Source organism: Neopsephotus bourkii, unplaced genomic scaffold (genome assembly GCF_033783945.1).
Source record: "Neopsephotus bourkii isolate Nb327-2 ecotype Australia unplaced genomic scaffold, CSIRO-AGI_Nbou_v1 NB_1675, whole genome shotgun sequence".
NCBI classification, from domain to species: domain Eukaryota; kingdom Metazoa; phylum Chordata; class Aves; order Psittaciformes; family Psittacidae; genus Neopsephotus; species Neopsephotus bourkii.
The window spans coordinates 319,483-337,764 of record NW_026902149.1 but is presented as its reverse complement, the minus strand read 5'-3'; the positions used below and the strand labels follow the sequence as shown (position 1 = coordinate 337,764).

General features: G+C 58.6%; 1 protein-coding gene across 10 annotated transcripts in view; it reads right to left on the bottom strand.

Annotated features, from left to right (window-relative positions):
• TSPOAP1 (TSPO associated protein 1) overlaps positions 1–3,112 on the bottom strand; it is a 68,457-nt gene extending 65,345 nt beyond the window's left edge. For 7 of the 10 annotated variants that reach the window (XM_061375726.1, XM_061375731.1, XM_061375732.1 and 4 more), the window contains exon 1: positions 2,382–3,112. In XM_061375726.1, coding sequence (XP_061231710.1) covers positions 2,382–2,675 — 294 coding nt within the window. In that variant the 5' untranslated portion in view covers positions 2,676–3,112. The remainder of the gene's footprint in view (positions 1–2,381) is intronic. The other 3 variants (XM_061375735.1, XM_061375728.1, XM_061375727.1) reach the window with 1 other exon arrangement.
• Positions 3,113–18,282: the final 15,170 nt, after the last annotated feature.

Genomic DNA, 18,282 nt, shown 5'->3' with positions numbered 1-18,282 from the left:
CTCCAGCTCTGGAGACAGCCCTGCTTGGGACTGGGGTAGAATAGGAGGCTCGCCAGCCCATCTCTCAGGCTCCAGAGTTCCCCTTGCCGGTTCCAAATGGGAGAGGGACAGCAGCTCTCAACCCTGTGCACTCAGGAGGGACCTGAGCAAGAAAGCAGATTAACCTGACCTATGGATAGTCTGAATTTCTGCTTATGGCCTGTCCCTGAGGGAATGCAGAGTGATAGTGGTATAGGCTGGGACACGCAGCAAGAGCTTCATCATAAAATCAACATCTTTAATCAACTCTGTCAGCGACGAGCCCTCAGGAGGCTCTTCCCTGCACTAGGAGATTACTCCCTGGAGACAGCTGTCCTGTTTGCATAAGTACCTCTGACATCCCAAGGACGAACATCCTAAAGGAACCCCAGACACCCAGTGCCTGCTTGATCCAGGCTGGCCAGAAAGAGCTGTGTTTTTGGAGGGGAGCTGTGTCAACATCCCCTTGTCCCCAGCTGTGACACAGCACCTTGCTTCCCAGGAAGTGGGTTTGAGGATGTGGCTTCAAGGAAGTGGCTTCCACAGCTCAGCAACACTTGTCCTGCTGGGGCCAGCAGCACTGAGGTCCCTCCTGGGCCTTTCACATCACTAAAGCCACTTGATTTCAGGAGGTGATGCTGGGAATTTCTTTTTTCTTTTTTTTTTTTTTCCCAGGAAAAGACAAGTTACCCTTTCTGGGGATCAACATCAATCCTAAGGATGGCACTGCCATGGTACCACCAGCACCACCACAGTAATATCACGGTACTACTGTGTCACTACCACAATACATCAGAATACCACCAGGTACCACAGCACCATCGCTCTGACAGCATCACTGCTCTTGATACACCATCAGTACCATCAAGTACTACCTTGGTGCTACCCTGGTGGACTGGTACTGTGATGATCTCCACATGCTGCTGCCAAAACCCCATGGGAGTGGGAAGGGAAATATTAATCACCCATCAAGCCAGGACCCTCCAGGATCATGGGGAAACACACAAAGCAGTCTAAGGACCAAGGCAAAGTGGATGGCAGGTGCTCAGCAGACACCAACATGGAAACCAAGTGGGATCCCCACACACTCCACCACCACCCATGTGAGATCAGATAGAGCTGTTGCATGGCCCCACGCCACAGCAGCACCCACAGATACCCCTTTGAACGGCCACCTGTCCCCAGCCATTCCCAGCCTTCCCACATAGGCTTCCCCACCAAGGCACAGTCCTACCCATTCCCTGTCAGCTGGCTCTCAGGAACAGAAAGAAGACGGTATGTTTGACACAGCTGATTTGACTCAGGATGCAGTGAAAAGAGGGTTGGGACAAGAAATCCCTCCCATTCTGCTGCCCCAGTTTTTGACTGGGGTGTTTCTGGAATGGCCAGAGGCTGTGGTCAGGGGCAGACTGAGGACTGTGTGGTTCTGTGGAGCCTTTCCCTGAGCATCACGATGAGCAGCCCCTCAAAACAGCCCTATGAGAAACTGTGCTGGAGTGAAGCCGTTTTCACTGAGTGGGTTTCCAGCAGTGCTGTTTCTCCTGCGGGAAGGTCCAGCTTGCCCTCCAGCCAGGCTCAGCAGCACACCACAGGCTTGGCTCACAATCCGGATCAGCTCTGCTCAGCTCTTCTCCCCCATGCTCAGTAAGAACAGGCTGAGAGCTGTCCCTTTAAGGAGCTGCTCCAGGGGATCCCAGGAAGATGGCTGGTTTTACCCGTGGGAAAGGAGGGCAAGCTGTCCTAAACAGGGTGAACTGATGAACTTTTGTGGCCTGGATCAAGGAGGTGAAACTCTGAGAGAGCCTTTTGGGCTGTTTTAAGAGAGGTGCTGCAAGGGGCCAGGCATTGCATTGCCTCGAGGTACCCTCGTGCTGTCTGCACGGACAGGTGACCCCCGCAGTGGAGATGCTCCAAGCCCTCCTGGGCTACTCTGAGCGAATATAGGATGCTCTGGAAGGGGGTGGCAGTGAATCACGTCCTTGCCACTGCCTTGCAGAGCCATTGATGCTGCCGAAGTGAGGAGACACCGCAGGGAGGGCTCGGTGCTGGTGCAAGGGTTATGTCTGTAGCAGGCGGGCTCTGCCCTGTCAGAGCTCCGGCGAGACCCGGACCAGCTCCAGCTCCAGCCGGGTGGAGGCAGCTGGAGACCCCCGCCGAAGGGCAGCAGACGCGGCAGCTCCTTCCCTCTCGTGGCAGCAGCTCTGACAGCTCCCCACGGGGAAGGTGCTAGGGGTGGCTCAGCACCAGCCATTCCCATGCCCATCTCGTATCGAGGTTACATCCCCCGGTGCCTCGAAGCCTCTCGCCCCCAAACGCGCCCACCCGCACCCCGCCTGCCAGCAGCCCCCCGGCAGCCACCTTACCTGGGGGTGTCTGTCTGTCCGGTCACCTCCGAGCCCGTCCATCGTCCTCAGCGGTCTAACGAGCTCCGCAGGGGAACGAACACGCTGCGGGTCCGGCGGGGGGCCGCAGAGGGTCTCTGGGGACTCCTCTTGGGGCCGGGGGTCTCCGGGCCCCTCCAGCTCCGGGGACAGCCGGCAGCTCGCCCTGTCGCTGTCGCCCCTCACGCTTTCACGCGTGCCCGGGTCCGGGCCGGCGGGGACGGCATCGCCCGGGGCCGGGTCAGCGCTGGGCTCCCGGCGCTCCGGGTCCTGCATGGCGGGGACAGGGCTCTGGGCTCACTCGGTCGCGGCGGGGGCTCCCCGTGGCTGCGGGAGCCGGCACGGAAAACGCGAAGGCATCAAAGCAGAGGCGGCGGGAGCAGCCCGGGCCGCACTCCCTCCCTGCGAGGACGGAGGCGGCGGCAGCGGCGGCGGCGGCAGCGGCAGCAGCATCCCTGCGTCGGGGGAGGCTCCATCCCCGCTGAATCCACCGGCTCGGATCGCACCCCCCCCCCTCCCCGTACACCGTACAAAGACTGCTGCCCGCTGCCCTCAGCCCCCCGCCGCCCCCGGCTCCATGCCCGCCTCCCGCCGGGACCGGGATGACGTAGCGGAGGGGCCGGGGGAGCTGCCAGCCCCTCACCGTAGCCTCGGGCAGCCCCTGGCGCAGACGTCGCCGACTCATCAATATTAAACTGGGCCCGGTACCGGGGGGGAGGGGGGGGGGGGGAGGGAGACATCACCGAGCCCCCGGCCGCCAATAGAGGCAGCTCCGCCGGTTTCCATGGCAACGGTGCGGGAACGGGGCCCGCTGCCCGCTGTCTGCGGTGGGGGGAGGTGGGGAGCATCCCGGGGTCCTCGGTGCCCTGCACCCCAGGGCAGGGAAAGCCTCGGGCCAGGACCGGCCCCAGGGGTGCTCTGCTCTGCCTGAGGATGTTCGGCTTTGCCCCAGGAGATGCTCGCCTCTGCCCCGGGGGATGCTCAGCTCTGCCCCGGGGCTGTTCATCTCTGCCCCAAGGATGCTCAGCTCCCAGACTTCCCCTCCGAGGGACCCACAACTCAGCCTCCCACAACACAGTGTGCTAGAAACAGCACACTGCTGAGCCCACAGGCAGGGCTCGGCCTGCAGCAGCTGCAGTGGGCAAGAGGCAGAGGGTGGTGGGAGCAAGGAGTCGATATGATCCAAGGAGACAGGAGCTGACAGCATAAGACTATAGGAAACAGGGCACTGCCACCTCCAAGTGGTGCACAGAGCAGGCAGTCATGTGTGCTCTCTCCCTGCCTCACTGTGTCTTTGATGAGGATCACCTCACTCATCAGGCCACAGTGTTCATCAATGCTCAAGCAAAAGCCACCAGGCTACCCTAGGGGACACCCACCTGCCCCTGGTCCCCACCCCTGTTCAAAGCTTAACCCAAGCAAGGTTTGATGATCCCAAAACCACAAGGGGCACACACCTCACATCACTGCTGGCAGTGGGGCATTTTCTGCCTCCCCCATGTCCTAGATGAGGCAGCAACCTCCAGCCGCACTGCCGGTGCCTCCCCACCGCTGGGGGACAGCATTTGGCATTTCACAGCGTTGTTCCCTTTGTGTTCATGGCTCCTGCACCAGGAGAGCCTCCTCTGGGCCTCCTGCTCTACAGGGGTGCTGTGCAGGGGACCTTCCATGCCCCCGTCTGACACCACTTTGTAAGCACCTCTGAGAGCATCAGCATATCCAGATGTGTACTGTGCAGATGTGTCAGCTCTTGAAATGGATGCCACTGGCTATGTGTTGTGTGTTAGAGACAGCACAGGCAAGTCACCACTGAGACAGTTACTTCTCACTGCTGGTGTAAAAGGTGTAGGTGACCCACTTAGATGGAATCCTGTGCTACAAGGGGTATCACCGGGTCTATTTCCCATCTCACAGCATGCAGGAGTCTGCCACCCCCCCAGATACCAGCCCTCTGAGCCATCCATTTTTAAGAGCTGGGGGGAAATCCAAAGCTGGTGATGAGCAGGGAATGCAGCCAACAAACCGGAGTGAATATTCCAGAAAACTGATCCCACCTACCTGTGTTTTATGGTACCTGTGTACCTTCAACACACCAGCTTCCTCTTCCCCTCCAGAACCAGCTCAGGATAAGTCCCACCACCTCCTGCTGCTGGGTTCCCCCCCAGTCCCTGCCCATGACTGTCCTGTCACCCGCCCCAGGAGACACCAGGCAGGATCTCCAGGTGCTGCACAGTGTGGAACCAGGCCCAGGCACTGCTCACTCGCTGACAAGACAGAACAAGTGGGTTTAATGAGCAGGAGGCGAGAGCCAGCAGTAGGAAGGGAAATGCACTGCTGATAAGATCGCACAGTTGCAAGCAGTGTGTGCGCCGCTCACAGCGCGGCCTCCTTGGAAACCCTGCTCTAACACGTCTGCTTTGGCACTTCCACTGCCACGTGCTGCTCACTGTCTCTGCTCATCTCATCTAGGACATGCTGCCACCACAGCCCCAGGTAGCTTTCTGCTTCTCCTGTTCACCAGTGCCAGACCTATGTGGTTCCATGGCATTCCCAAGATCTGCTGCCCTGGAGAAAGAAGAACCACTTGGGCAAAACCAGGCTCAATTTTGGATCTTCTGTCACTGAAGGCCCCAGTTAGCTAAGGAATGTCCATCAGCCCTGGGGAGAGGATGTCCCCTGGGGCCCTGAGCTTGGGAAACTGGAGATGCTTAACTCCTTGACCATCCTACAGCTATTTAGCCATCTGTGTAAGTCAAGGCTGCACAGCATCCTTAGAAAGGAGAAAAGAGAAATTCATCTGGGCTATAAACAAAGACTCAGTGAATCAGGAGCTCCCTGAGTTTCAAGTCAACAAAGTATGAGAATTACGGGAATGGGTGCTGCAGGCACCCCTAGTCCTCCAGGTCACCTGGGGATCTTCTGTGGGGCTGTTCCGTGTAGAGGAGATGGGCCAAAGCACTTCCTAGAAAGACCCTTGAGGCTCTCCCAGGACTGGGGAAACCATAGGCTCAGGGAAAAGATGTGATGATATAAAGCAATCAGTGAAACGTGGGTGATTTCGGAGAGCTCCAGATCAACAGCTCAAGTCTGGGAGTATGAAAAGGGACAGCAGCAGAGCCCTCCAGCAGCACCCGCTGCTCTCCAAAGGCCCCCAAGAAGCCAGGCCTGTGTATGGTGGTGCAGGGACAGGGGTGCAGTGCACGGTCCCCAGATCCTCCTGCCCTCTTCACCTGGGGAACAGCAATGATTGGGCTGCTGTACATTGGGCAACAAATGAGAAGCTAAGTGTGATCCTAGCACACACAGGGTCCTCACAAACCATGGAGCCATCCCATGGCTTTTGAGCAGGACACTGATAACAGGGTCCCTTGGCAGCCTGGCCTTGGTCCCATCTGGAATAGAGTTGTCTTCCCAGCAGCTGGTGCAGCGCTGTGTTTGGGTTTCAGTCTGAGAACACTGCTGATAAGACACCCATGGTTTAGTTGCTGCTCAGTGGCACTTGCCCTGATCAAAGACTTTTTCGCATGCTCTGCCAGGGCTGAGGGGCATGGGAAGCCATTAGGAAGCAGAGGAAAGACACCTGACCCAAACTAGCCAGAGGGGTATTCCATCCCACAGCACATCATGCTTGGTATATGAACTGAGGGGAGTTACCTGGGAGGGACCAGAAGCTGCTCGGGTTGGGCTGGCCACCAGTGGTGACTGCATTGTGCATCACTTGTTTCTTCTCAGGGGTGCAGGTTTTATTATCCCTTTCTCTCTCTCTCTCTCTTTATTTTCTATTACTATTATGGTTTACTTTGATTTCCATCGTTACACTGTTCTTATCTCAACCCATGGGTTTTATCTTTTTTTCTAGCTCTCCTCCCCATCCCACTGGAGAGTAGGGGGAATTAACAAGCAGCTGCACTTAGTTGCTGGTACTTTGGTTGCCAGCTGGGCTTAAATCACAGCATAGCCCCAGAAAACATAAGATGAAGCAGGACCAGGGACCCCAGCCAGAAGCAAGAGGAGATAGAGCCAGGACTATGGACAAGGCTACAGCATATATATGGGATCTTTTGGGGGTGGGAGGCCAGAGACAAGCTATGTGCAGTGTGGATCCAGGGTCCATGCAGAAGATGTGGCTGGAGACAAGCTTACAGTATCAATTCAGGGGCCCCCTAGGAGACAAGACCAAACAGAGGTTTACCTACATCACAGCTCAGACAAGGACAGAAGGCCCAGGCCTGAGCTTAAATAATGCCTCTGGCCTCAGGCAGCAGGTCCAAAAGGTGAGCCCCTGGTGAGGCTGCTCAGGGCAATTAAGAGCAATCAGTGCCTGCTGGGTCCTGCTGAGCTCTCCCCTGGCTCTGGGGGTGGCATTGCTAGGGACTGAGGGGGCTTGTGAGAGCTCCACTGTGGTCTCAGCTGAGGCAAGAGGGGGGAGGACCAGCAGCCCAGGGCCATGCCAGCCCTGGGGGTCCTGCTCATGGGTGTTTGGGGGATGATTTGTATCAGCTCTCATGAGCACCCCTAGACTGGGGTGACTGGTGGGTGCCAGCACATTTCCCCTTCCTTTCCAGCAGATCCCTGGGGGTGGCCCCAGCCAGACACCCCTCTGGCCACTGTGCGTGAGTGAGCTCATGCTGGTGACCACAGAAACCCCCAGCAACACAAGCGGGTGCCTGCTCCCCACCTCCATGCAAACCACCTCATGGCCAGGGGCTTGATCTGACACGTCCTGGTGTGGCTCAAGGCCACGTGCCCATAGCTCCTCTTCCCCCTGGTCCTGCCGCTCCCAGCAGCAGTGGCTGCTGGTGGGATCATGCTGTGGAGCGGCGCAGGGACTGAGCCCTGGGTTAAAATAACCTGGCAGAAAAGGGGATGTGATGGGCTGGCCCTGCCAGGGTGATGGTGCAGCCTCAGCCACGGTGGCCCAGCACAGCATGGCGTGAAAACACCATTGCATGCTCTGGGGCTGGGGCAGGAGAGTCTGCTTCACACCCGTCATGCTGGCAGAACCCGACTGGGTGCCTATAGCCCTGCCTATAGCACTGGGACAGGCACCCACCTCTTCCTCAGCACTCAGGGTTCCAGCCCCAATCACTGCCCTGCTCAGGGCATTTCTGGGTGTGCAAAGCAGCAGCGACCCGGGACAGCCCAGCCCAGCCCAGCCCACTCACATCTGCCACATCAAACAGGGGCAAGGACAAGTGAGCCGAGGTCCTTCAGAGACCTCCCTGCAGTAGGCAGAGGACACGTTTCCCTGTGGGAACCTGACAAAATGCATTCAGTCCAGAGAGAGTGGGCTGGAAAATGGGGTTGTGACTTGTTTTCTGTTAAAGAAAAGGCAGAAAGTAGCAGTTTCTGTTCTGCCCTCAGCAAGAAACACGTTTCGAGCGTGTTTCTGCTCTCAGCAAGAAACATCTCTCCTGGCAGTGGCTGTAACACCTGTAACCACAGTACAGTCCTTGATCAAAACCAGTCGGTGTTTGTCCTTCCCAGCACTTGAATATTCATTATTAGGAAGTGAACTCTCAAAACTCCTGCCTGTGAAAACCTTGGCCTTGCTTTTCCTTGGCAGCGAAGCAGGAGCTGCTCAGGGCCCTCTCACGGGCTGCTGGGGCTTGTGGGGGGGGGGTGGTGGTGGTAGCTGTTTTTGCCTCCTTGCGACCTCGGCGGCAGTTTTGGTTTGCTGGTCTTTTCCCTCCTCGTCCCCTTTGAAGGGTCACACTACCAGGGAATGGGGGAAAGCTGGGACAGCAAAGAGAAGCAAAACACCCTCCAGTCCTTTCTGCCAGCCAAGTGAAATACCACCAACTCAGTGAAGGAACCCACAGGCAAGACCAGCACACGGAGCTCTACAAAATGGGGAAACTTTCTATTAAGTTTGGGGCTTAAAACGGGGGGGGGGGGGAAGAATAAAAGGAAAAGATGTGCTTTTATTATTTTTTCCTACTAATTTTAGATGCCCTCTCCCACGGGAGGAGATGGGGAGTGACCGTGTCCGGGGGTGTCTGGGAGCTGATGTCTGGGGACAGGGACCTTCTCCTGTCCCTGGAAGCTGAGCTGGTTTCAGACACAACCCCCCCAGGAAGGAGGAGCCAGGGGTGTGGGGCAGACAGGGGCCATGGGAGGGACTCTTCACTCCATGTTGTGACCACGGCTGGGGCTGCCACAGGACACAGCCGCTTTGCCAGCACGCCCCGGGGGGCTGAAGGTGAGAGACCCCTGCGGATGGGCTGAGATTTGCCGGCTTCTCTTGAGCAATTTGCACCCCCACCCATGATCTCACCAAGGGTTTCCCAGGGCTCTGAGCATGGTCTGCAGCAGCGGTGTGTGTGCTGCTGCCGGACAGCCCCATGGACCACGGCCCCCGGCACTGCGCGCGTCTTCGCTGTGTTTGTTTCCCCAGGAGCAGAGTAAAAGGTCCACAAGTCAACACTGGAAGAGTTTTATTCAGCAGCCACCCGCCCTGCTGCACCCAGCAGTCATTGGGCAGCACAAAGCCACTCAGGAGCCCCGTCCACCTCCCGGCCCTCTCCCCATTGCACGTGGCCGTCACCACCCAGCTCTTCCCAGGGCTTTGCCGCTTAGAAAATGAAGATGGGGGTAGGGGGAAATTGGGAATTGGAGGCTTTGCTGCCTACCTGGCCTCCCAGTACGGTGCTTGCTCCAACCCGACAGGCCCCTCCACCACGCACGTGGGCCACCAGGCCACGGGGCCCCTCTTCCCACGTGGCACAGCCCATCCTCCTCTCTCGGATAACCTGGGATGGGCTCGTGGGTCGCGGCAGTGCTCTCTTCTCCGTAGCCCACAGTACACTCATCCATAAAGTAGGAAACACTACACCCTGCAGTGCTGTTTAGTAGTGCTTTCTACTTTATGGGTGACTGCACTGTCTCTCAGTCCGTGTCCGGCAGTCGCTCTCCTCCAGCGATGTGCTCACTTCTGCCCATGCGGGGCCACGTCCCACACCCCGTGTCCCACCGCGGGCTCCCCTCAGTGTCAGCATGGCCAGGGATGCAAACCACAGGGGACAGGGAGCCTCTGCAGCATCACCTCCTGCCTTGGGGAGCTATGCCAGGCATGGGCACCATCCTCATCCCCACAGGGGAGATACTTCTTTGTGCTCCCTTGTCTCCACTAAAACCCCATCCCGGGCACAGGGGACATCCTCACCTTGTCCCCATGGGCAACACTGTACCTTATACCTCGTTGTCCCACCTCAAGCCCTATCCTGGGCACAAGGGAATTCCTCACCTTGTCTCCAAAGCAGAGAAGCCACCTAATACCCCATCCCGGTCACAGGGGACAGCTTTGACTTGTCCCAAAAGGAAGGACCCCACCTCAGACCCCGTTCTAGTCATAGGAGTAAGTTTGCACTTACCTCCAAAGAGAGGAATCCACCTAATACTCCATTCAGGTCATAGGAGACCACTTTGACTTGTCCCCAAAGCAGGTGACTCCACCTCAGACCCCATTCTGATCACAGAGAACCCAATTGCCTTGTCCCTGCTGGTGGGGACCCTTTCAGACCTCATCCAGGGTACAGAGTGTATTTGCTATGCCCCCATGTGAGACCTTCACCCCATACCCTTTCATAGAGGACCGCTTTGCCTTGTCCCCGTGCCGGAATCCCACCCTGAACTCCATTGTTGCCTTTCAAACTCCACTCTGGTGTCAGAGGACCCCCTCATCTGGATCCCAAAAGTGAGATCCCATCTCAAACTCCACCATTGTCCCTCTAATCCCACCTGCATCACAAAGACCCCCCTTGCCATGTCCCCATGAGGGGACCTAACCTAACTGACACCCTGGTCACAGAGGACTCTTTTGCTTTGTCTCCATGGTGGGCATCCTACAGAAAACCCCATCACCATCACCCTTGAAATACCCCATGAGGTGTCATCCCTGCCTCCTTTTCCCAAGACCACTTTGCCCCATCCCCCTGTCCCTGAAGCCACAGGAGCTCCGTGGCTGGCAGCTCCCCATGGGACGCCACCTCACTCCATCTGCCAGCTCCCACTGCCCTTCAGGCCATGTGCTGGGGGTCAAGCGGGGGTCCCTGCACCCGAAGCCACATGGACCCTCACTCGCCAGCCTCACCTTGCCTGCACCGCCAGCCTCCATGTCACCCAGTCTCGTCCCCGCTGCCACTGAAAACCCCCTGGGTGTCACTTCTGCTTCGGGTGCTTCCTGCCTCCACCCACCCGTCAGTGCGGTGCCTCCTCCCCCCGGCACCCCACTCCTGGGATGGGGGCACCACCTTACCCGTCATCGGCCCCCGGCACCCACTGCCCCCCCTCACAGTGGGATCGGGGCCACAGCCACCGCACCCCAGGAGACCCCATGCTGCTCCTTGAGAGCCATGTGGGCACATTGGATGGGTCCCCCCATTACCGGGTCAGGGCACAGGTGGCCCATGCTGGGTGCTGGTGGCCCGCGCCGGGTGCCGGTGGTGCATGCTGGGTGCTGGTGGTGCATGCCAGATGCCGGTGGCCCACGCTGGGTGCTGGTGGCACATGCCAGGTGCCAGTGTGGTGAGGCGCTGCATGGGGCGATGGTGGTGGCCAGGGAGCAATGGGCCCCTGTGCGTCGTGGGGCTGCTTTTAACCCCATCCTGCCCACGTGGCCCCGACCACAGGAAGAGCCGTAGCTGCCGAGGAGATAACGGTGCATGGTCCCACCCAGCACCACCCCGCAGCCCGACCGCAGCCAGCCCAGCGAGGGGCGAGGGGTGGCTGCCACTGGGTACCGGAAGCCGTTGCGGAGCAGCCGGTTGTGCTCTCCTGGGCCTCGCTGCTGAGGGCGACAAACATGTTTGTGCAGAACACAGAGACAGAACAAAAAGGGCTGTTTGCGCAGGGAGACAGGAACCAAATCCACCCCCTCGCAGCTGCGTGGGGGCTGGGATGGCCACGGGGCTCCACCGCTGCCACTCGCGCCATCCTGGTGGTGGGACCTGCACAGGAGTGAGACATTCCTAACCACAGAGAGAGCTTATGGAGGGGTCTGCAGGATTCAGGGTGCTGCCCAGTGTAGGGGCAAAGAAGGTGGGGGAATGGGTGCCAATGGACTGTGAGCCCTCAACCTGGTCTTTCGGAAACACGTTGCCCAAGAGGCATTCTGGAACCTCTCATCCGCTCCATGCTCTGCAACACCAGACTTCCCCCAGCCCCGGGCAGCTCTAACGGCTGACAGGGACGTGAGGCCCCGGGAAGTAAAGCGAAGGCCAGGTTTGCAGGGTTTGCATGCCCAGGTTGCAGTAGCCAGCAATGGCACCGGGGCTGGATCTCCTGTGTGTCATAGAGCAGGGGGCTTGCATAGCCAGCATGCCCTGCCACAGCGCTAGGTGAAGCTGCCCATGAAACTAGTCTAAAAATTACAAGCTAAAGCATGAAAGGTGACTTTAAATGGGACTGCATCTGCCTGTGCAATGTTTTTCATGTGGCTTTGCAAATGGCTCTTCTTTTAGGCCAAAATTATTAACACTCTGCATTGATAAACTGGATGGAAATGTAAAAAACCAAATAAACCTATGGTGAGGTTTGCAGAAGGCAGCAGAAGAGCAACGTCAAAAATAACTGAGCAGCAGCACAGGCAGAAGTGATTTGACTTGAGCAGCACATGAGCTGGTAGAAGGGGCTTTGGTGGAAAGGGAGCTGGTTGGGAAGTTCTTTTCAAACCAAGATTGAACAGCTCAGAAAGTTTCACTGGGAGGAAACAGCCCCAAACTGTAAATGGCTGGAGTGAGCCTGCCCACCTGCCCAGCTGGCCCCAGTGGTCTGCCATGTCTCCCACCCTTTGCTCACCCTGTGCCCATCTGCCTCCCTTATGATCACCAGCCTGGGGACGCTGTGCTCCCCAAGCTAGTGAGAAGTTCAGCAGGGAAATCTAAGCAGGTAATGTCTCCACAGGGTCCTTTGCTGGTGCAGCTCTGACTCAGGAGAGCATCCATCTGCTCCTCGCCAGCGGCAGAGGCCACCACATGCACGGCTGGTCCCACATGGAGCTGACCCAAATGCCTTCTGAGCTCCCTGAATTATCCCTCCTAAGGACACCTGCAGTTGTGAGCATCAGTCTGGATGTGTGAGCAGGTTGTTTCCAAACCAGATGATCCCCTGAGACAGCAGCCCAAGCCTAGTGCAGTGGGCAGGCCCCCAGTGGTGGTGGGTGCTACCACGGGATGGTAGAGGTGCAGAGATAAGGAGCCTTTCTGGGGGCAGACAGAGGAAGCTTTGGTCCCAGAGGTGCTGCTGGGGACTTTCCAAGTGCTCTGGGTTCAAGGCCACATTTCTTGTAGCGTGACTTGCTTGAGAGAGCTGGGGGCAGGGGGTGGAGGTGAGAAAAGGCCCATTTGATGCTAACCACGTTGCAAAGCAAGATGAGGTGTTTTTTAACAGAGGCAGCCGGGAGACACTGCTCCGGAGAGACGGATGTCATGGGCAGGGTGAAGCACGCGGCCAGCGCTGGGGATGCTGCAGGGAAGGGGCTGTGCCCTCCCAGAACGGGGCTCTCAGCAGAGCACTGCCCACCCAGCGAGGAGCCGAGGAGGTCTGTGGGATGGCCACTGGCGCCTTCCTGGCAGGGAAGTGGGGGGGAGGCAGTGCTTCCCCTTTCCCTGGCCCAGCACAAGCAAGGGGACATGACATTCTGGGTGTCCCAAGCTGGTTTCCTTCTGCCAGCAGCAGCCACTCACTGCTTGCACCACCTCTCGGAGGGGAGGAAATCAGCAGATCTGGTTCTTCAGGTCTCTAAGTCTTCAACTGGTGATGAACTTCCCACATCCCCTGGCCATTGGTTCATTTTACCAACGGGCAAACGAGGCTGCAGGAATTTCTGCCCCCAGTGCTTGGCCTGGTCAAAAGAGCTCCCTGTGCTGAGGGCACAGAGGTGTTTTGAAGCTCGGGGAGGCTGCACTGGCTGTGTTTTCTCCCCTCAGGACCTTGTGAGAGCTTCTGGTCCTTAGAATGCTCCTGAGACCCCCCTTCACACCCTGGCCACCTGCTTGGCATCACCTGAGAACTTGCCGATGGATCCCCAGGGTGCTGGTTGCTGCTGTTCCCAAGGCTGCCGCTCCACAACCCACCGGCTCTCCTTAAAACAAACCATCTCTCACCATGGCACTGCTTCCCCAGCTCTACCCTCCCCTGCTCTTCTCTCGGGTCATGCAGATGCAGGTTGGACACCTGCAGCACACGGGTGTGCCACCCAGTTTTTGTTCTGTATTGAGCACTGGGGATGCACCACTGCTGCAGCCCCACAGGGCCCAGGCTCCCCACTGCCCAGCGGGACATGGGCTGTTGCTTCCCCAGTAACTCCCAGTATCAACAGGCACAGGGGAGTGGGAGCTGGGGGCTTGGGGGGCAGCAGCAGCGCCAGCCCCGGCACAGGGGCAGGGGGAAGGGCCCTTGTCAGGCTGCACAGCCCAGGCGCTGCGAAAGCCCTGATATTTCTTATCGCCCCTTGCAGCAACTTCCCCTCCTCGCCTGCGGTCGCAGAGCTCGCTGCACGCAGGGGAAGTGGCGGCCAGGCCGGCCACCTTCAGCCCTGTGCTGTGCTCTAAGGAGATGAACTCCTGCCAGCGGTCCCAGCCCTGTGCTGGGCAGGCAGCTGCCTGCTACCCAGCCATGCCTGTGCAGCTCCCATCTATCCGGCTCCTCGTGGGCCTGAGAGCTGTGCTGCAGGAGGAGGAGGGAGGGGGTGGTTTCACCTGAAGCCTCCCTGAATCCCCTTCACTGGCTAGTGGGAATGGGACTCTGCTAGCCACCTGCTCCGCAGACAGCCAGCAGCACCTCCTGGCCATCATTCTGCTGGACCCCAACAGAGCTACAGTCATGTCACTGTTAACACTGAACACTACTCACTGCATTCCCAACATCAGCCACCATATTCCCTCTAAGAACAGAGGACAGAGGTGCACAGATGGGCACAGTTCCCTCTGCTTTGCAGCGCAATGGGCATCCTCAAGACCCCTGGGGCAGAAGGCTCCAATCTGGTGATGCTCCTGGAGAGCATGGGGAGGGCTACTACTGCTGCCCCAAAGAAATTGGGGGTGCCCAAAAGCTCCTGAGAGCTTTTTGGATGGTCAGATCATCGTCACCATGCTGCCAGGCACAAGGAAGCGCTGCTGACACAGCCAAGGGCCACCTCTGCACCAAAGCGGGAATGGGGCTGAGCACCAGGACGCACTCCCAGCCTGATCCCGCTGCCTGCGCCCTGCCCGTCCCCAGGGAGTGCCGCTGCTGGCAGGGCCGTTACAAGTGAGTCAACCAGAAACTGCCGGGTGAGGCGGGCGGGAGCCGAGTGAGCGCGAGGGGAAACCTCAGGCAGGCCGAGCGCCGCGGGGGCACACGGGGACCAAATTTAGACACAGCGTGATCTGACCAAATATAGACACGGCGCAGCCCGGCTGCGCCAATGGCGGGCGCGGGGCCGTTGGCTGCCACGCACGGAGGCCCCGTTGCGTCCCGTGTCACCTGCTGCAGCGCTCGCAGCTGGGGGCAGGGGAGGACATGGGTTGGGGCCCGGCAGCAGCGCTGCGGCAGGGACCACGGCTCCCACTGTCCCTTTTCCCACCTCGACCCGAGGGTTGTGCAGCGTCACAGGGTGGGTGCCAGGGTGGGCCCATTTGGGATGGAGAATCATGGAATCTCAGCCTGGTTTGGGTTGGAGGGACCTTAAAGCTCCTCCAGCTCCAACCCCTGTCACGGGCAGGGACCCCTTCCACTGGAGCAGCTTGCTCCAAGCCCCTGTGTCCAACCTGGCCTTGAGCACTGCCAGGGATGGGGCAGCCACAGCTTCTCTGGGCACCCTGTGCCAGCGCCTCAGCACCCTCCCAGGGAAGAGCTTCTGCCTAAGAGCTCAGCTCAGTCTCCCCTCTGGCAGATGAAAGCCGTTTCCTCTTGTAACCCAACAGCAATATGGGGAACGGATGAAGCTGTGCTCTGGCCCTCCCAGTGCAGGATGGACTCAGGAGATGTGGGGCTGAGCTTTGTGGTGGCAGTCCCTCCTTCCCCAGAAGTGCCTGCTCCCACACTGGGACAAAGCATGAGGATCTCTGAGGTCCAGAGACCCTGAGGAGCCAGGGGCAGGCACCAAGGGCTGCCAGGAACATCTCCCCAAGCCTGGCATTGATGGCCCCTTTCCAGACCAGCCAGGCCTGGCAGTGCTGGTAGAGCAGCACTGAAGGCCCAGCCTGGCCAAGGGGCTGGTTCCTGCGGTACCAGCAGAGGCTGACACCCTGTCCCATACCATGAACCTCAGCTGCCTGGGGACTCCCAGAGGAGGTGCAATGTCCTCACCCAGCATGTGTCCAGGGCTCTGTTCGGCTTCTCAGCGACTCTTCTGCCACTGGCCACACAGGAGGACCATTCCCCCCAGGGGAAAAACCCAGCACCTACTTTGGGAAGAGCCTGGGTGATGTACATCTGGCCAAAAGGAGGAAGGATGAGTACCACTCAGGATGCAGCAGGAGGTCCTGGTAGAGCTGGGGACAAAGCAGATACCACCAGGTTCTCAAATCCCTCCTGTGACTTCACCTGTGGTCTCACTTTGCCATTTGCCACAAGGAACCATGCACCCCCATAAACCTCCACCATCAGGATGAGACCCTACTCTGTCCCACCAACCCCTGGCATCTCCCCTTCCCATGACTGCAGGAGCAGACCAGGGAGGTGAGAGATCTCAGCCCAGAGGAGGTTTGGGACCCTCCAACAGCTTCTTGTGTTCCCCCAGATGCCAAAACCCCAACTCTGTCAGCACATCAGTGGGTTTAGACGTATCCACCATGAAGCAGCTCAGGGTCACTTTGCAGGCAGCACTGAACTTGCAGGGGGTGACAGCACCATCTTCCCGTGCTCTTTGCAGGCCTGCTTCAGGAACTGATGACCCACCAGCCTGTTTGTCCCTCACAACGCAAAGCCTCCTCCTTCCTTTGTAATTCCTGACAGGCAGACAGCCAGAGGACCCATCATACATCAGAGCTCCCTGTTTTCCCTGAACATCCCCTCAGCCGGGAACACGTCTCCATTCTTTGCCTGCCATTGCTAGAGCACCAGGAGCCCCTTGGGACGGTGCACGAGGCAGATGTGCCCCACTTCTGCCACGCTTTGAAGGCCTTCATAGCTACCTGCACCTCCGAAACCTGCCCCCATCCCCCCTGCAGCCCATCCAAATGGCTGCTACCAAAAGCTGGCCGTGGGCCCCCTCCTCTTCCCACCACATCAGACACAATCAGGTGCCTTGGTAGCTTCTCCCCATGGGTGCTGACGCAGAGGTGATGGGCAGGGTGGGCCACCCTGCACTGTGGCTTTGCCACCCTCACTCCAGCAGTGCTTCCCCCAGGCCTGGGCTGGCAGCACAGGGATCAGGACATCTTTCCCTGCACCTCAACCTTGCCTAGGTCTCCTCAGCCAGCTTCCAAGGAAAACACTGTAAAGCTGGGGCTTGTTTTAGTTGGGTTTATCCCCCCAGCACCTACCCCCAAGGGTCTCCACACCCCTGCGGTCACCAGCCCTGCTGTCACACAGGGAAGGTCTGAGGCTGTGCCCTGGAAGGCAGTGAGGCAGCCCCTGAGCGTGGATTTAGCATGAAGCAGCCCTGATGCTGCTGCAGCCAACTCTGGGCATGCACAGAGCCCCCATGGGAGCACAACTGGGGGTGTCACCACGCCTCAGCCACTGTCCCAAGGCACTGCTACACATCCCCCTCCATCTGCAGCCCAGCTTGCCCAAGCTGCAAGGCAAAGGCTCATGGCAGGCGGTGGGAGCAGCGCGCAGGGACAGAGCCGCGGGGCCCCCCGTGCAGGTGGGGAGGGCTCAGACGAGCATTTCCCAGCAGCAGCAGCAGCACCGAGTGCGCTGCGGTTTGGGAAAGTCATTTTTCTCACCCGGAGGCCGAGCCGAGGTATCGGTTCTCAAAACCCGCACCAAGAAACCCACTGGCTCGTGCTTCCTGCCTGCGCTGCCCGGGGCTGCCCTGGCCTCCCCTGTCCCAGGCGGCCGCGGTGCCAACCCCGCAGGGCTCCCAGGGCTTCCAGGCCTGGCTCAAATATTTTAACGTCATTTTGGTGCAGAGGGAGGAGCCGTCTTCAACTGACTCAGATCCACGGCTCCCTGCCCTGTTGATGCTTTCTCTCCTGATTAGAGCCCAGGCTGCCACTGCACATCTTTTCTATTTCTTCAGCGTGAGAGCTCCCTGCCCTACTTTTCTCAGCAAATAAAGATCCAGATCCGTTTGCTTTTTGCTGCTACAAACCGCTGGCAGCTCCAGGGCTCAAGTCTAACTGAAATGCTCATTTTAGGGTGCTTTGCAGAGGTTCAACGCTCAGCTCTGGCAGCCTGGAAGCAATGAATCACTTGGGTGGCGTGGGCTGGGAGATGTGGTGTGTGTGTGGGCGAGTGAGCAAGCTTGCAGGGAAGAGGCTCATTGATTCAGCCCTATCAGAGGCACCCAGTGCTCAGGAGCACTGTGAGCTGCTTGCAGGCAGAGGAGGTGCAGCTCTCTCTGAAAGCCCACCAGGGCTCAGCCTGTTTGCCTTGCTGTTCCTCCTCTATTGCACTTTCACTGCAGCATCCCAGTCTGAATTCTATATAACCTGGAGTAGTTGTGATTCCTTCCAAGGGGTGAGGTCCCTCCAGGCTTTACAAGCCCCTTCACCTTCCATGAGAGGCACAGTGAGAATGTACACTGCTCCCTGGGGACAGCTAAGCAAAGTTCTCAGCGCTGGGCAGTAACTGCATTACTGCAAGACTGCAGCTCCCCAGGAAGGAAGACATGAACTACCGTGCCTGCACGCTCACACCCAGCCAAGCCAAGCAAGCCCACCCTGCACAGGTCTTGCACGGAGCCCTCTCGTCACATCCTCTGCACCATGGGGCCAGGGGACCAGCTGGC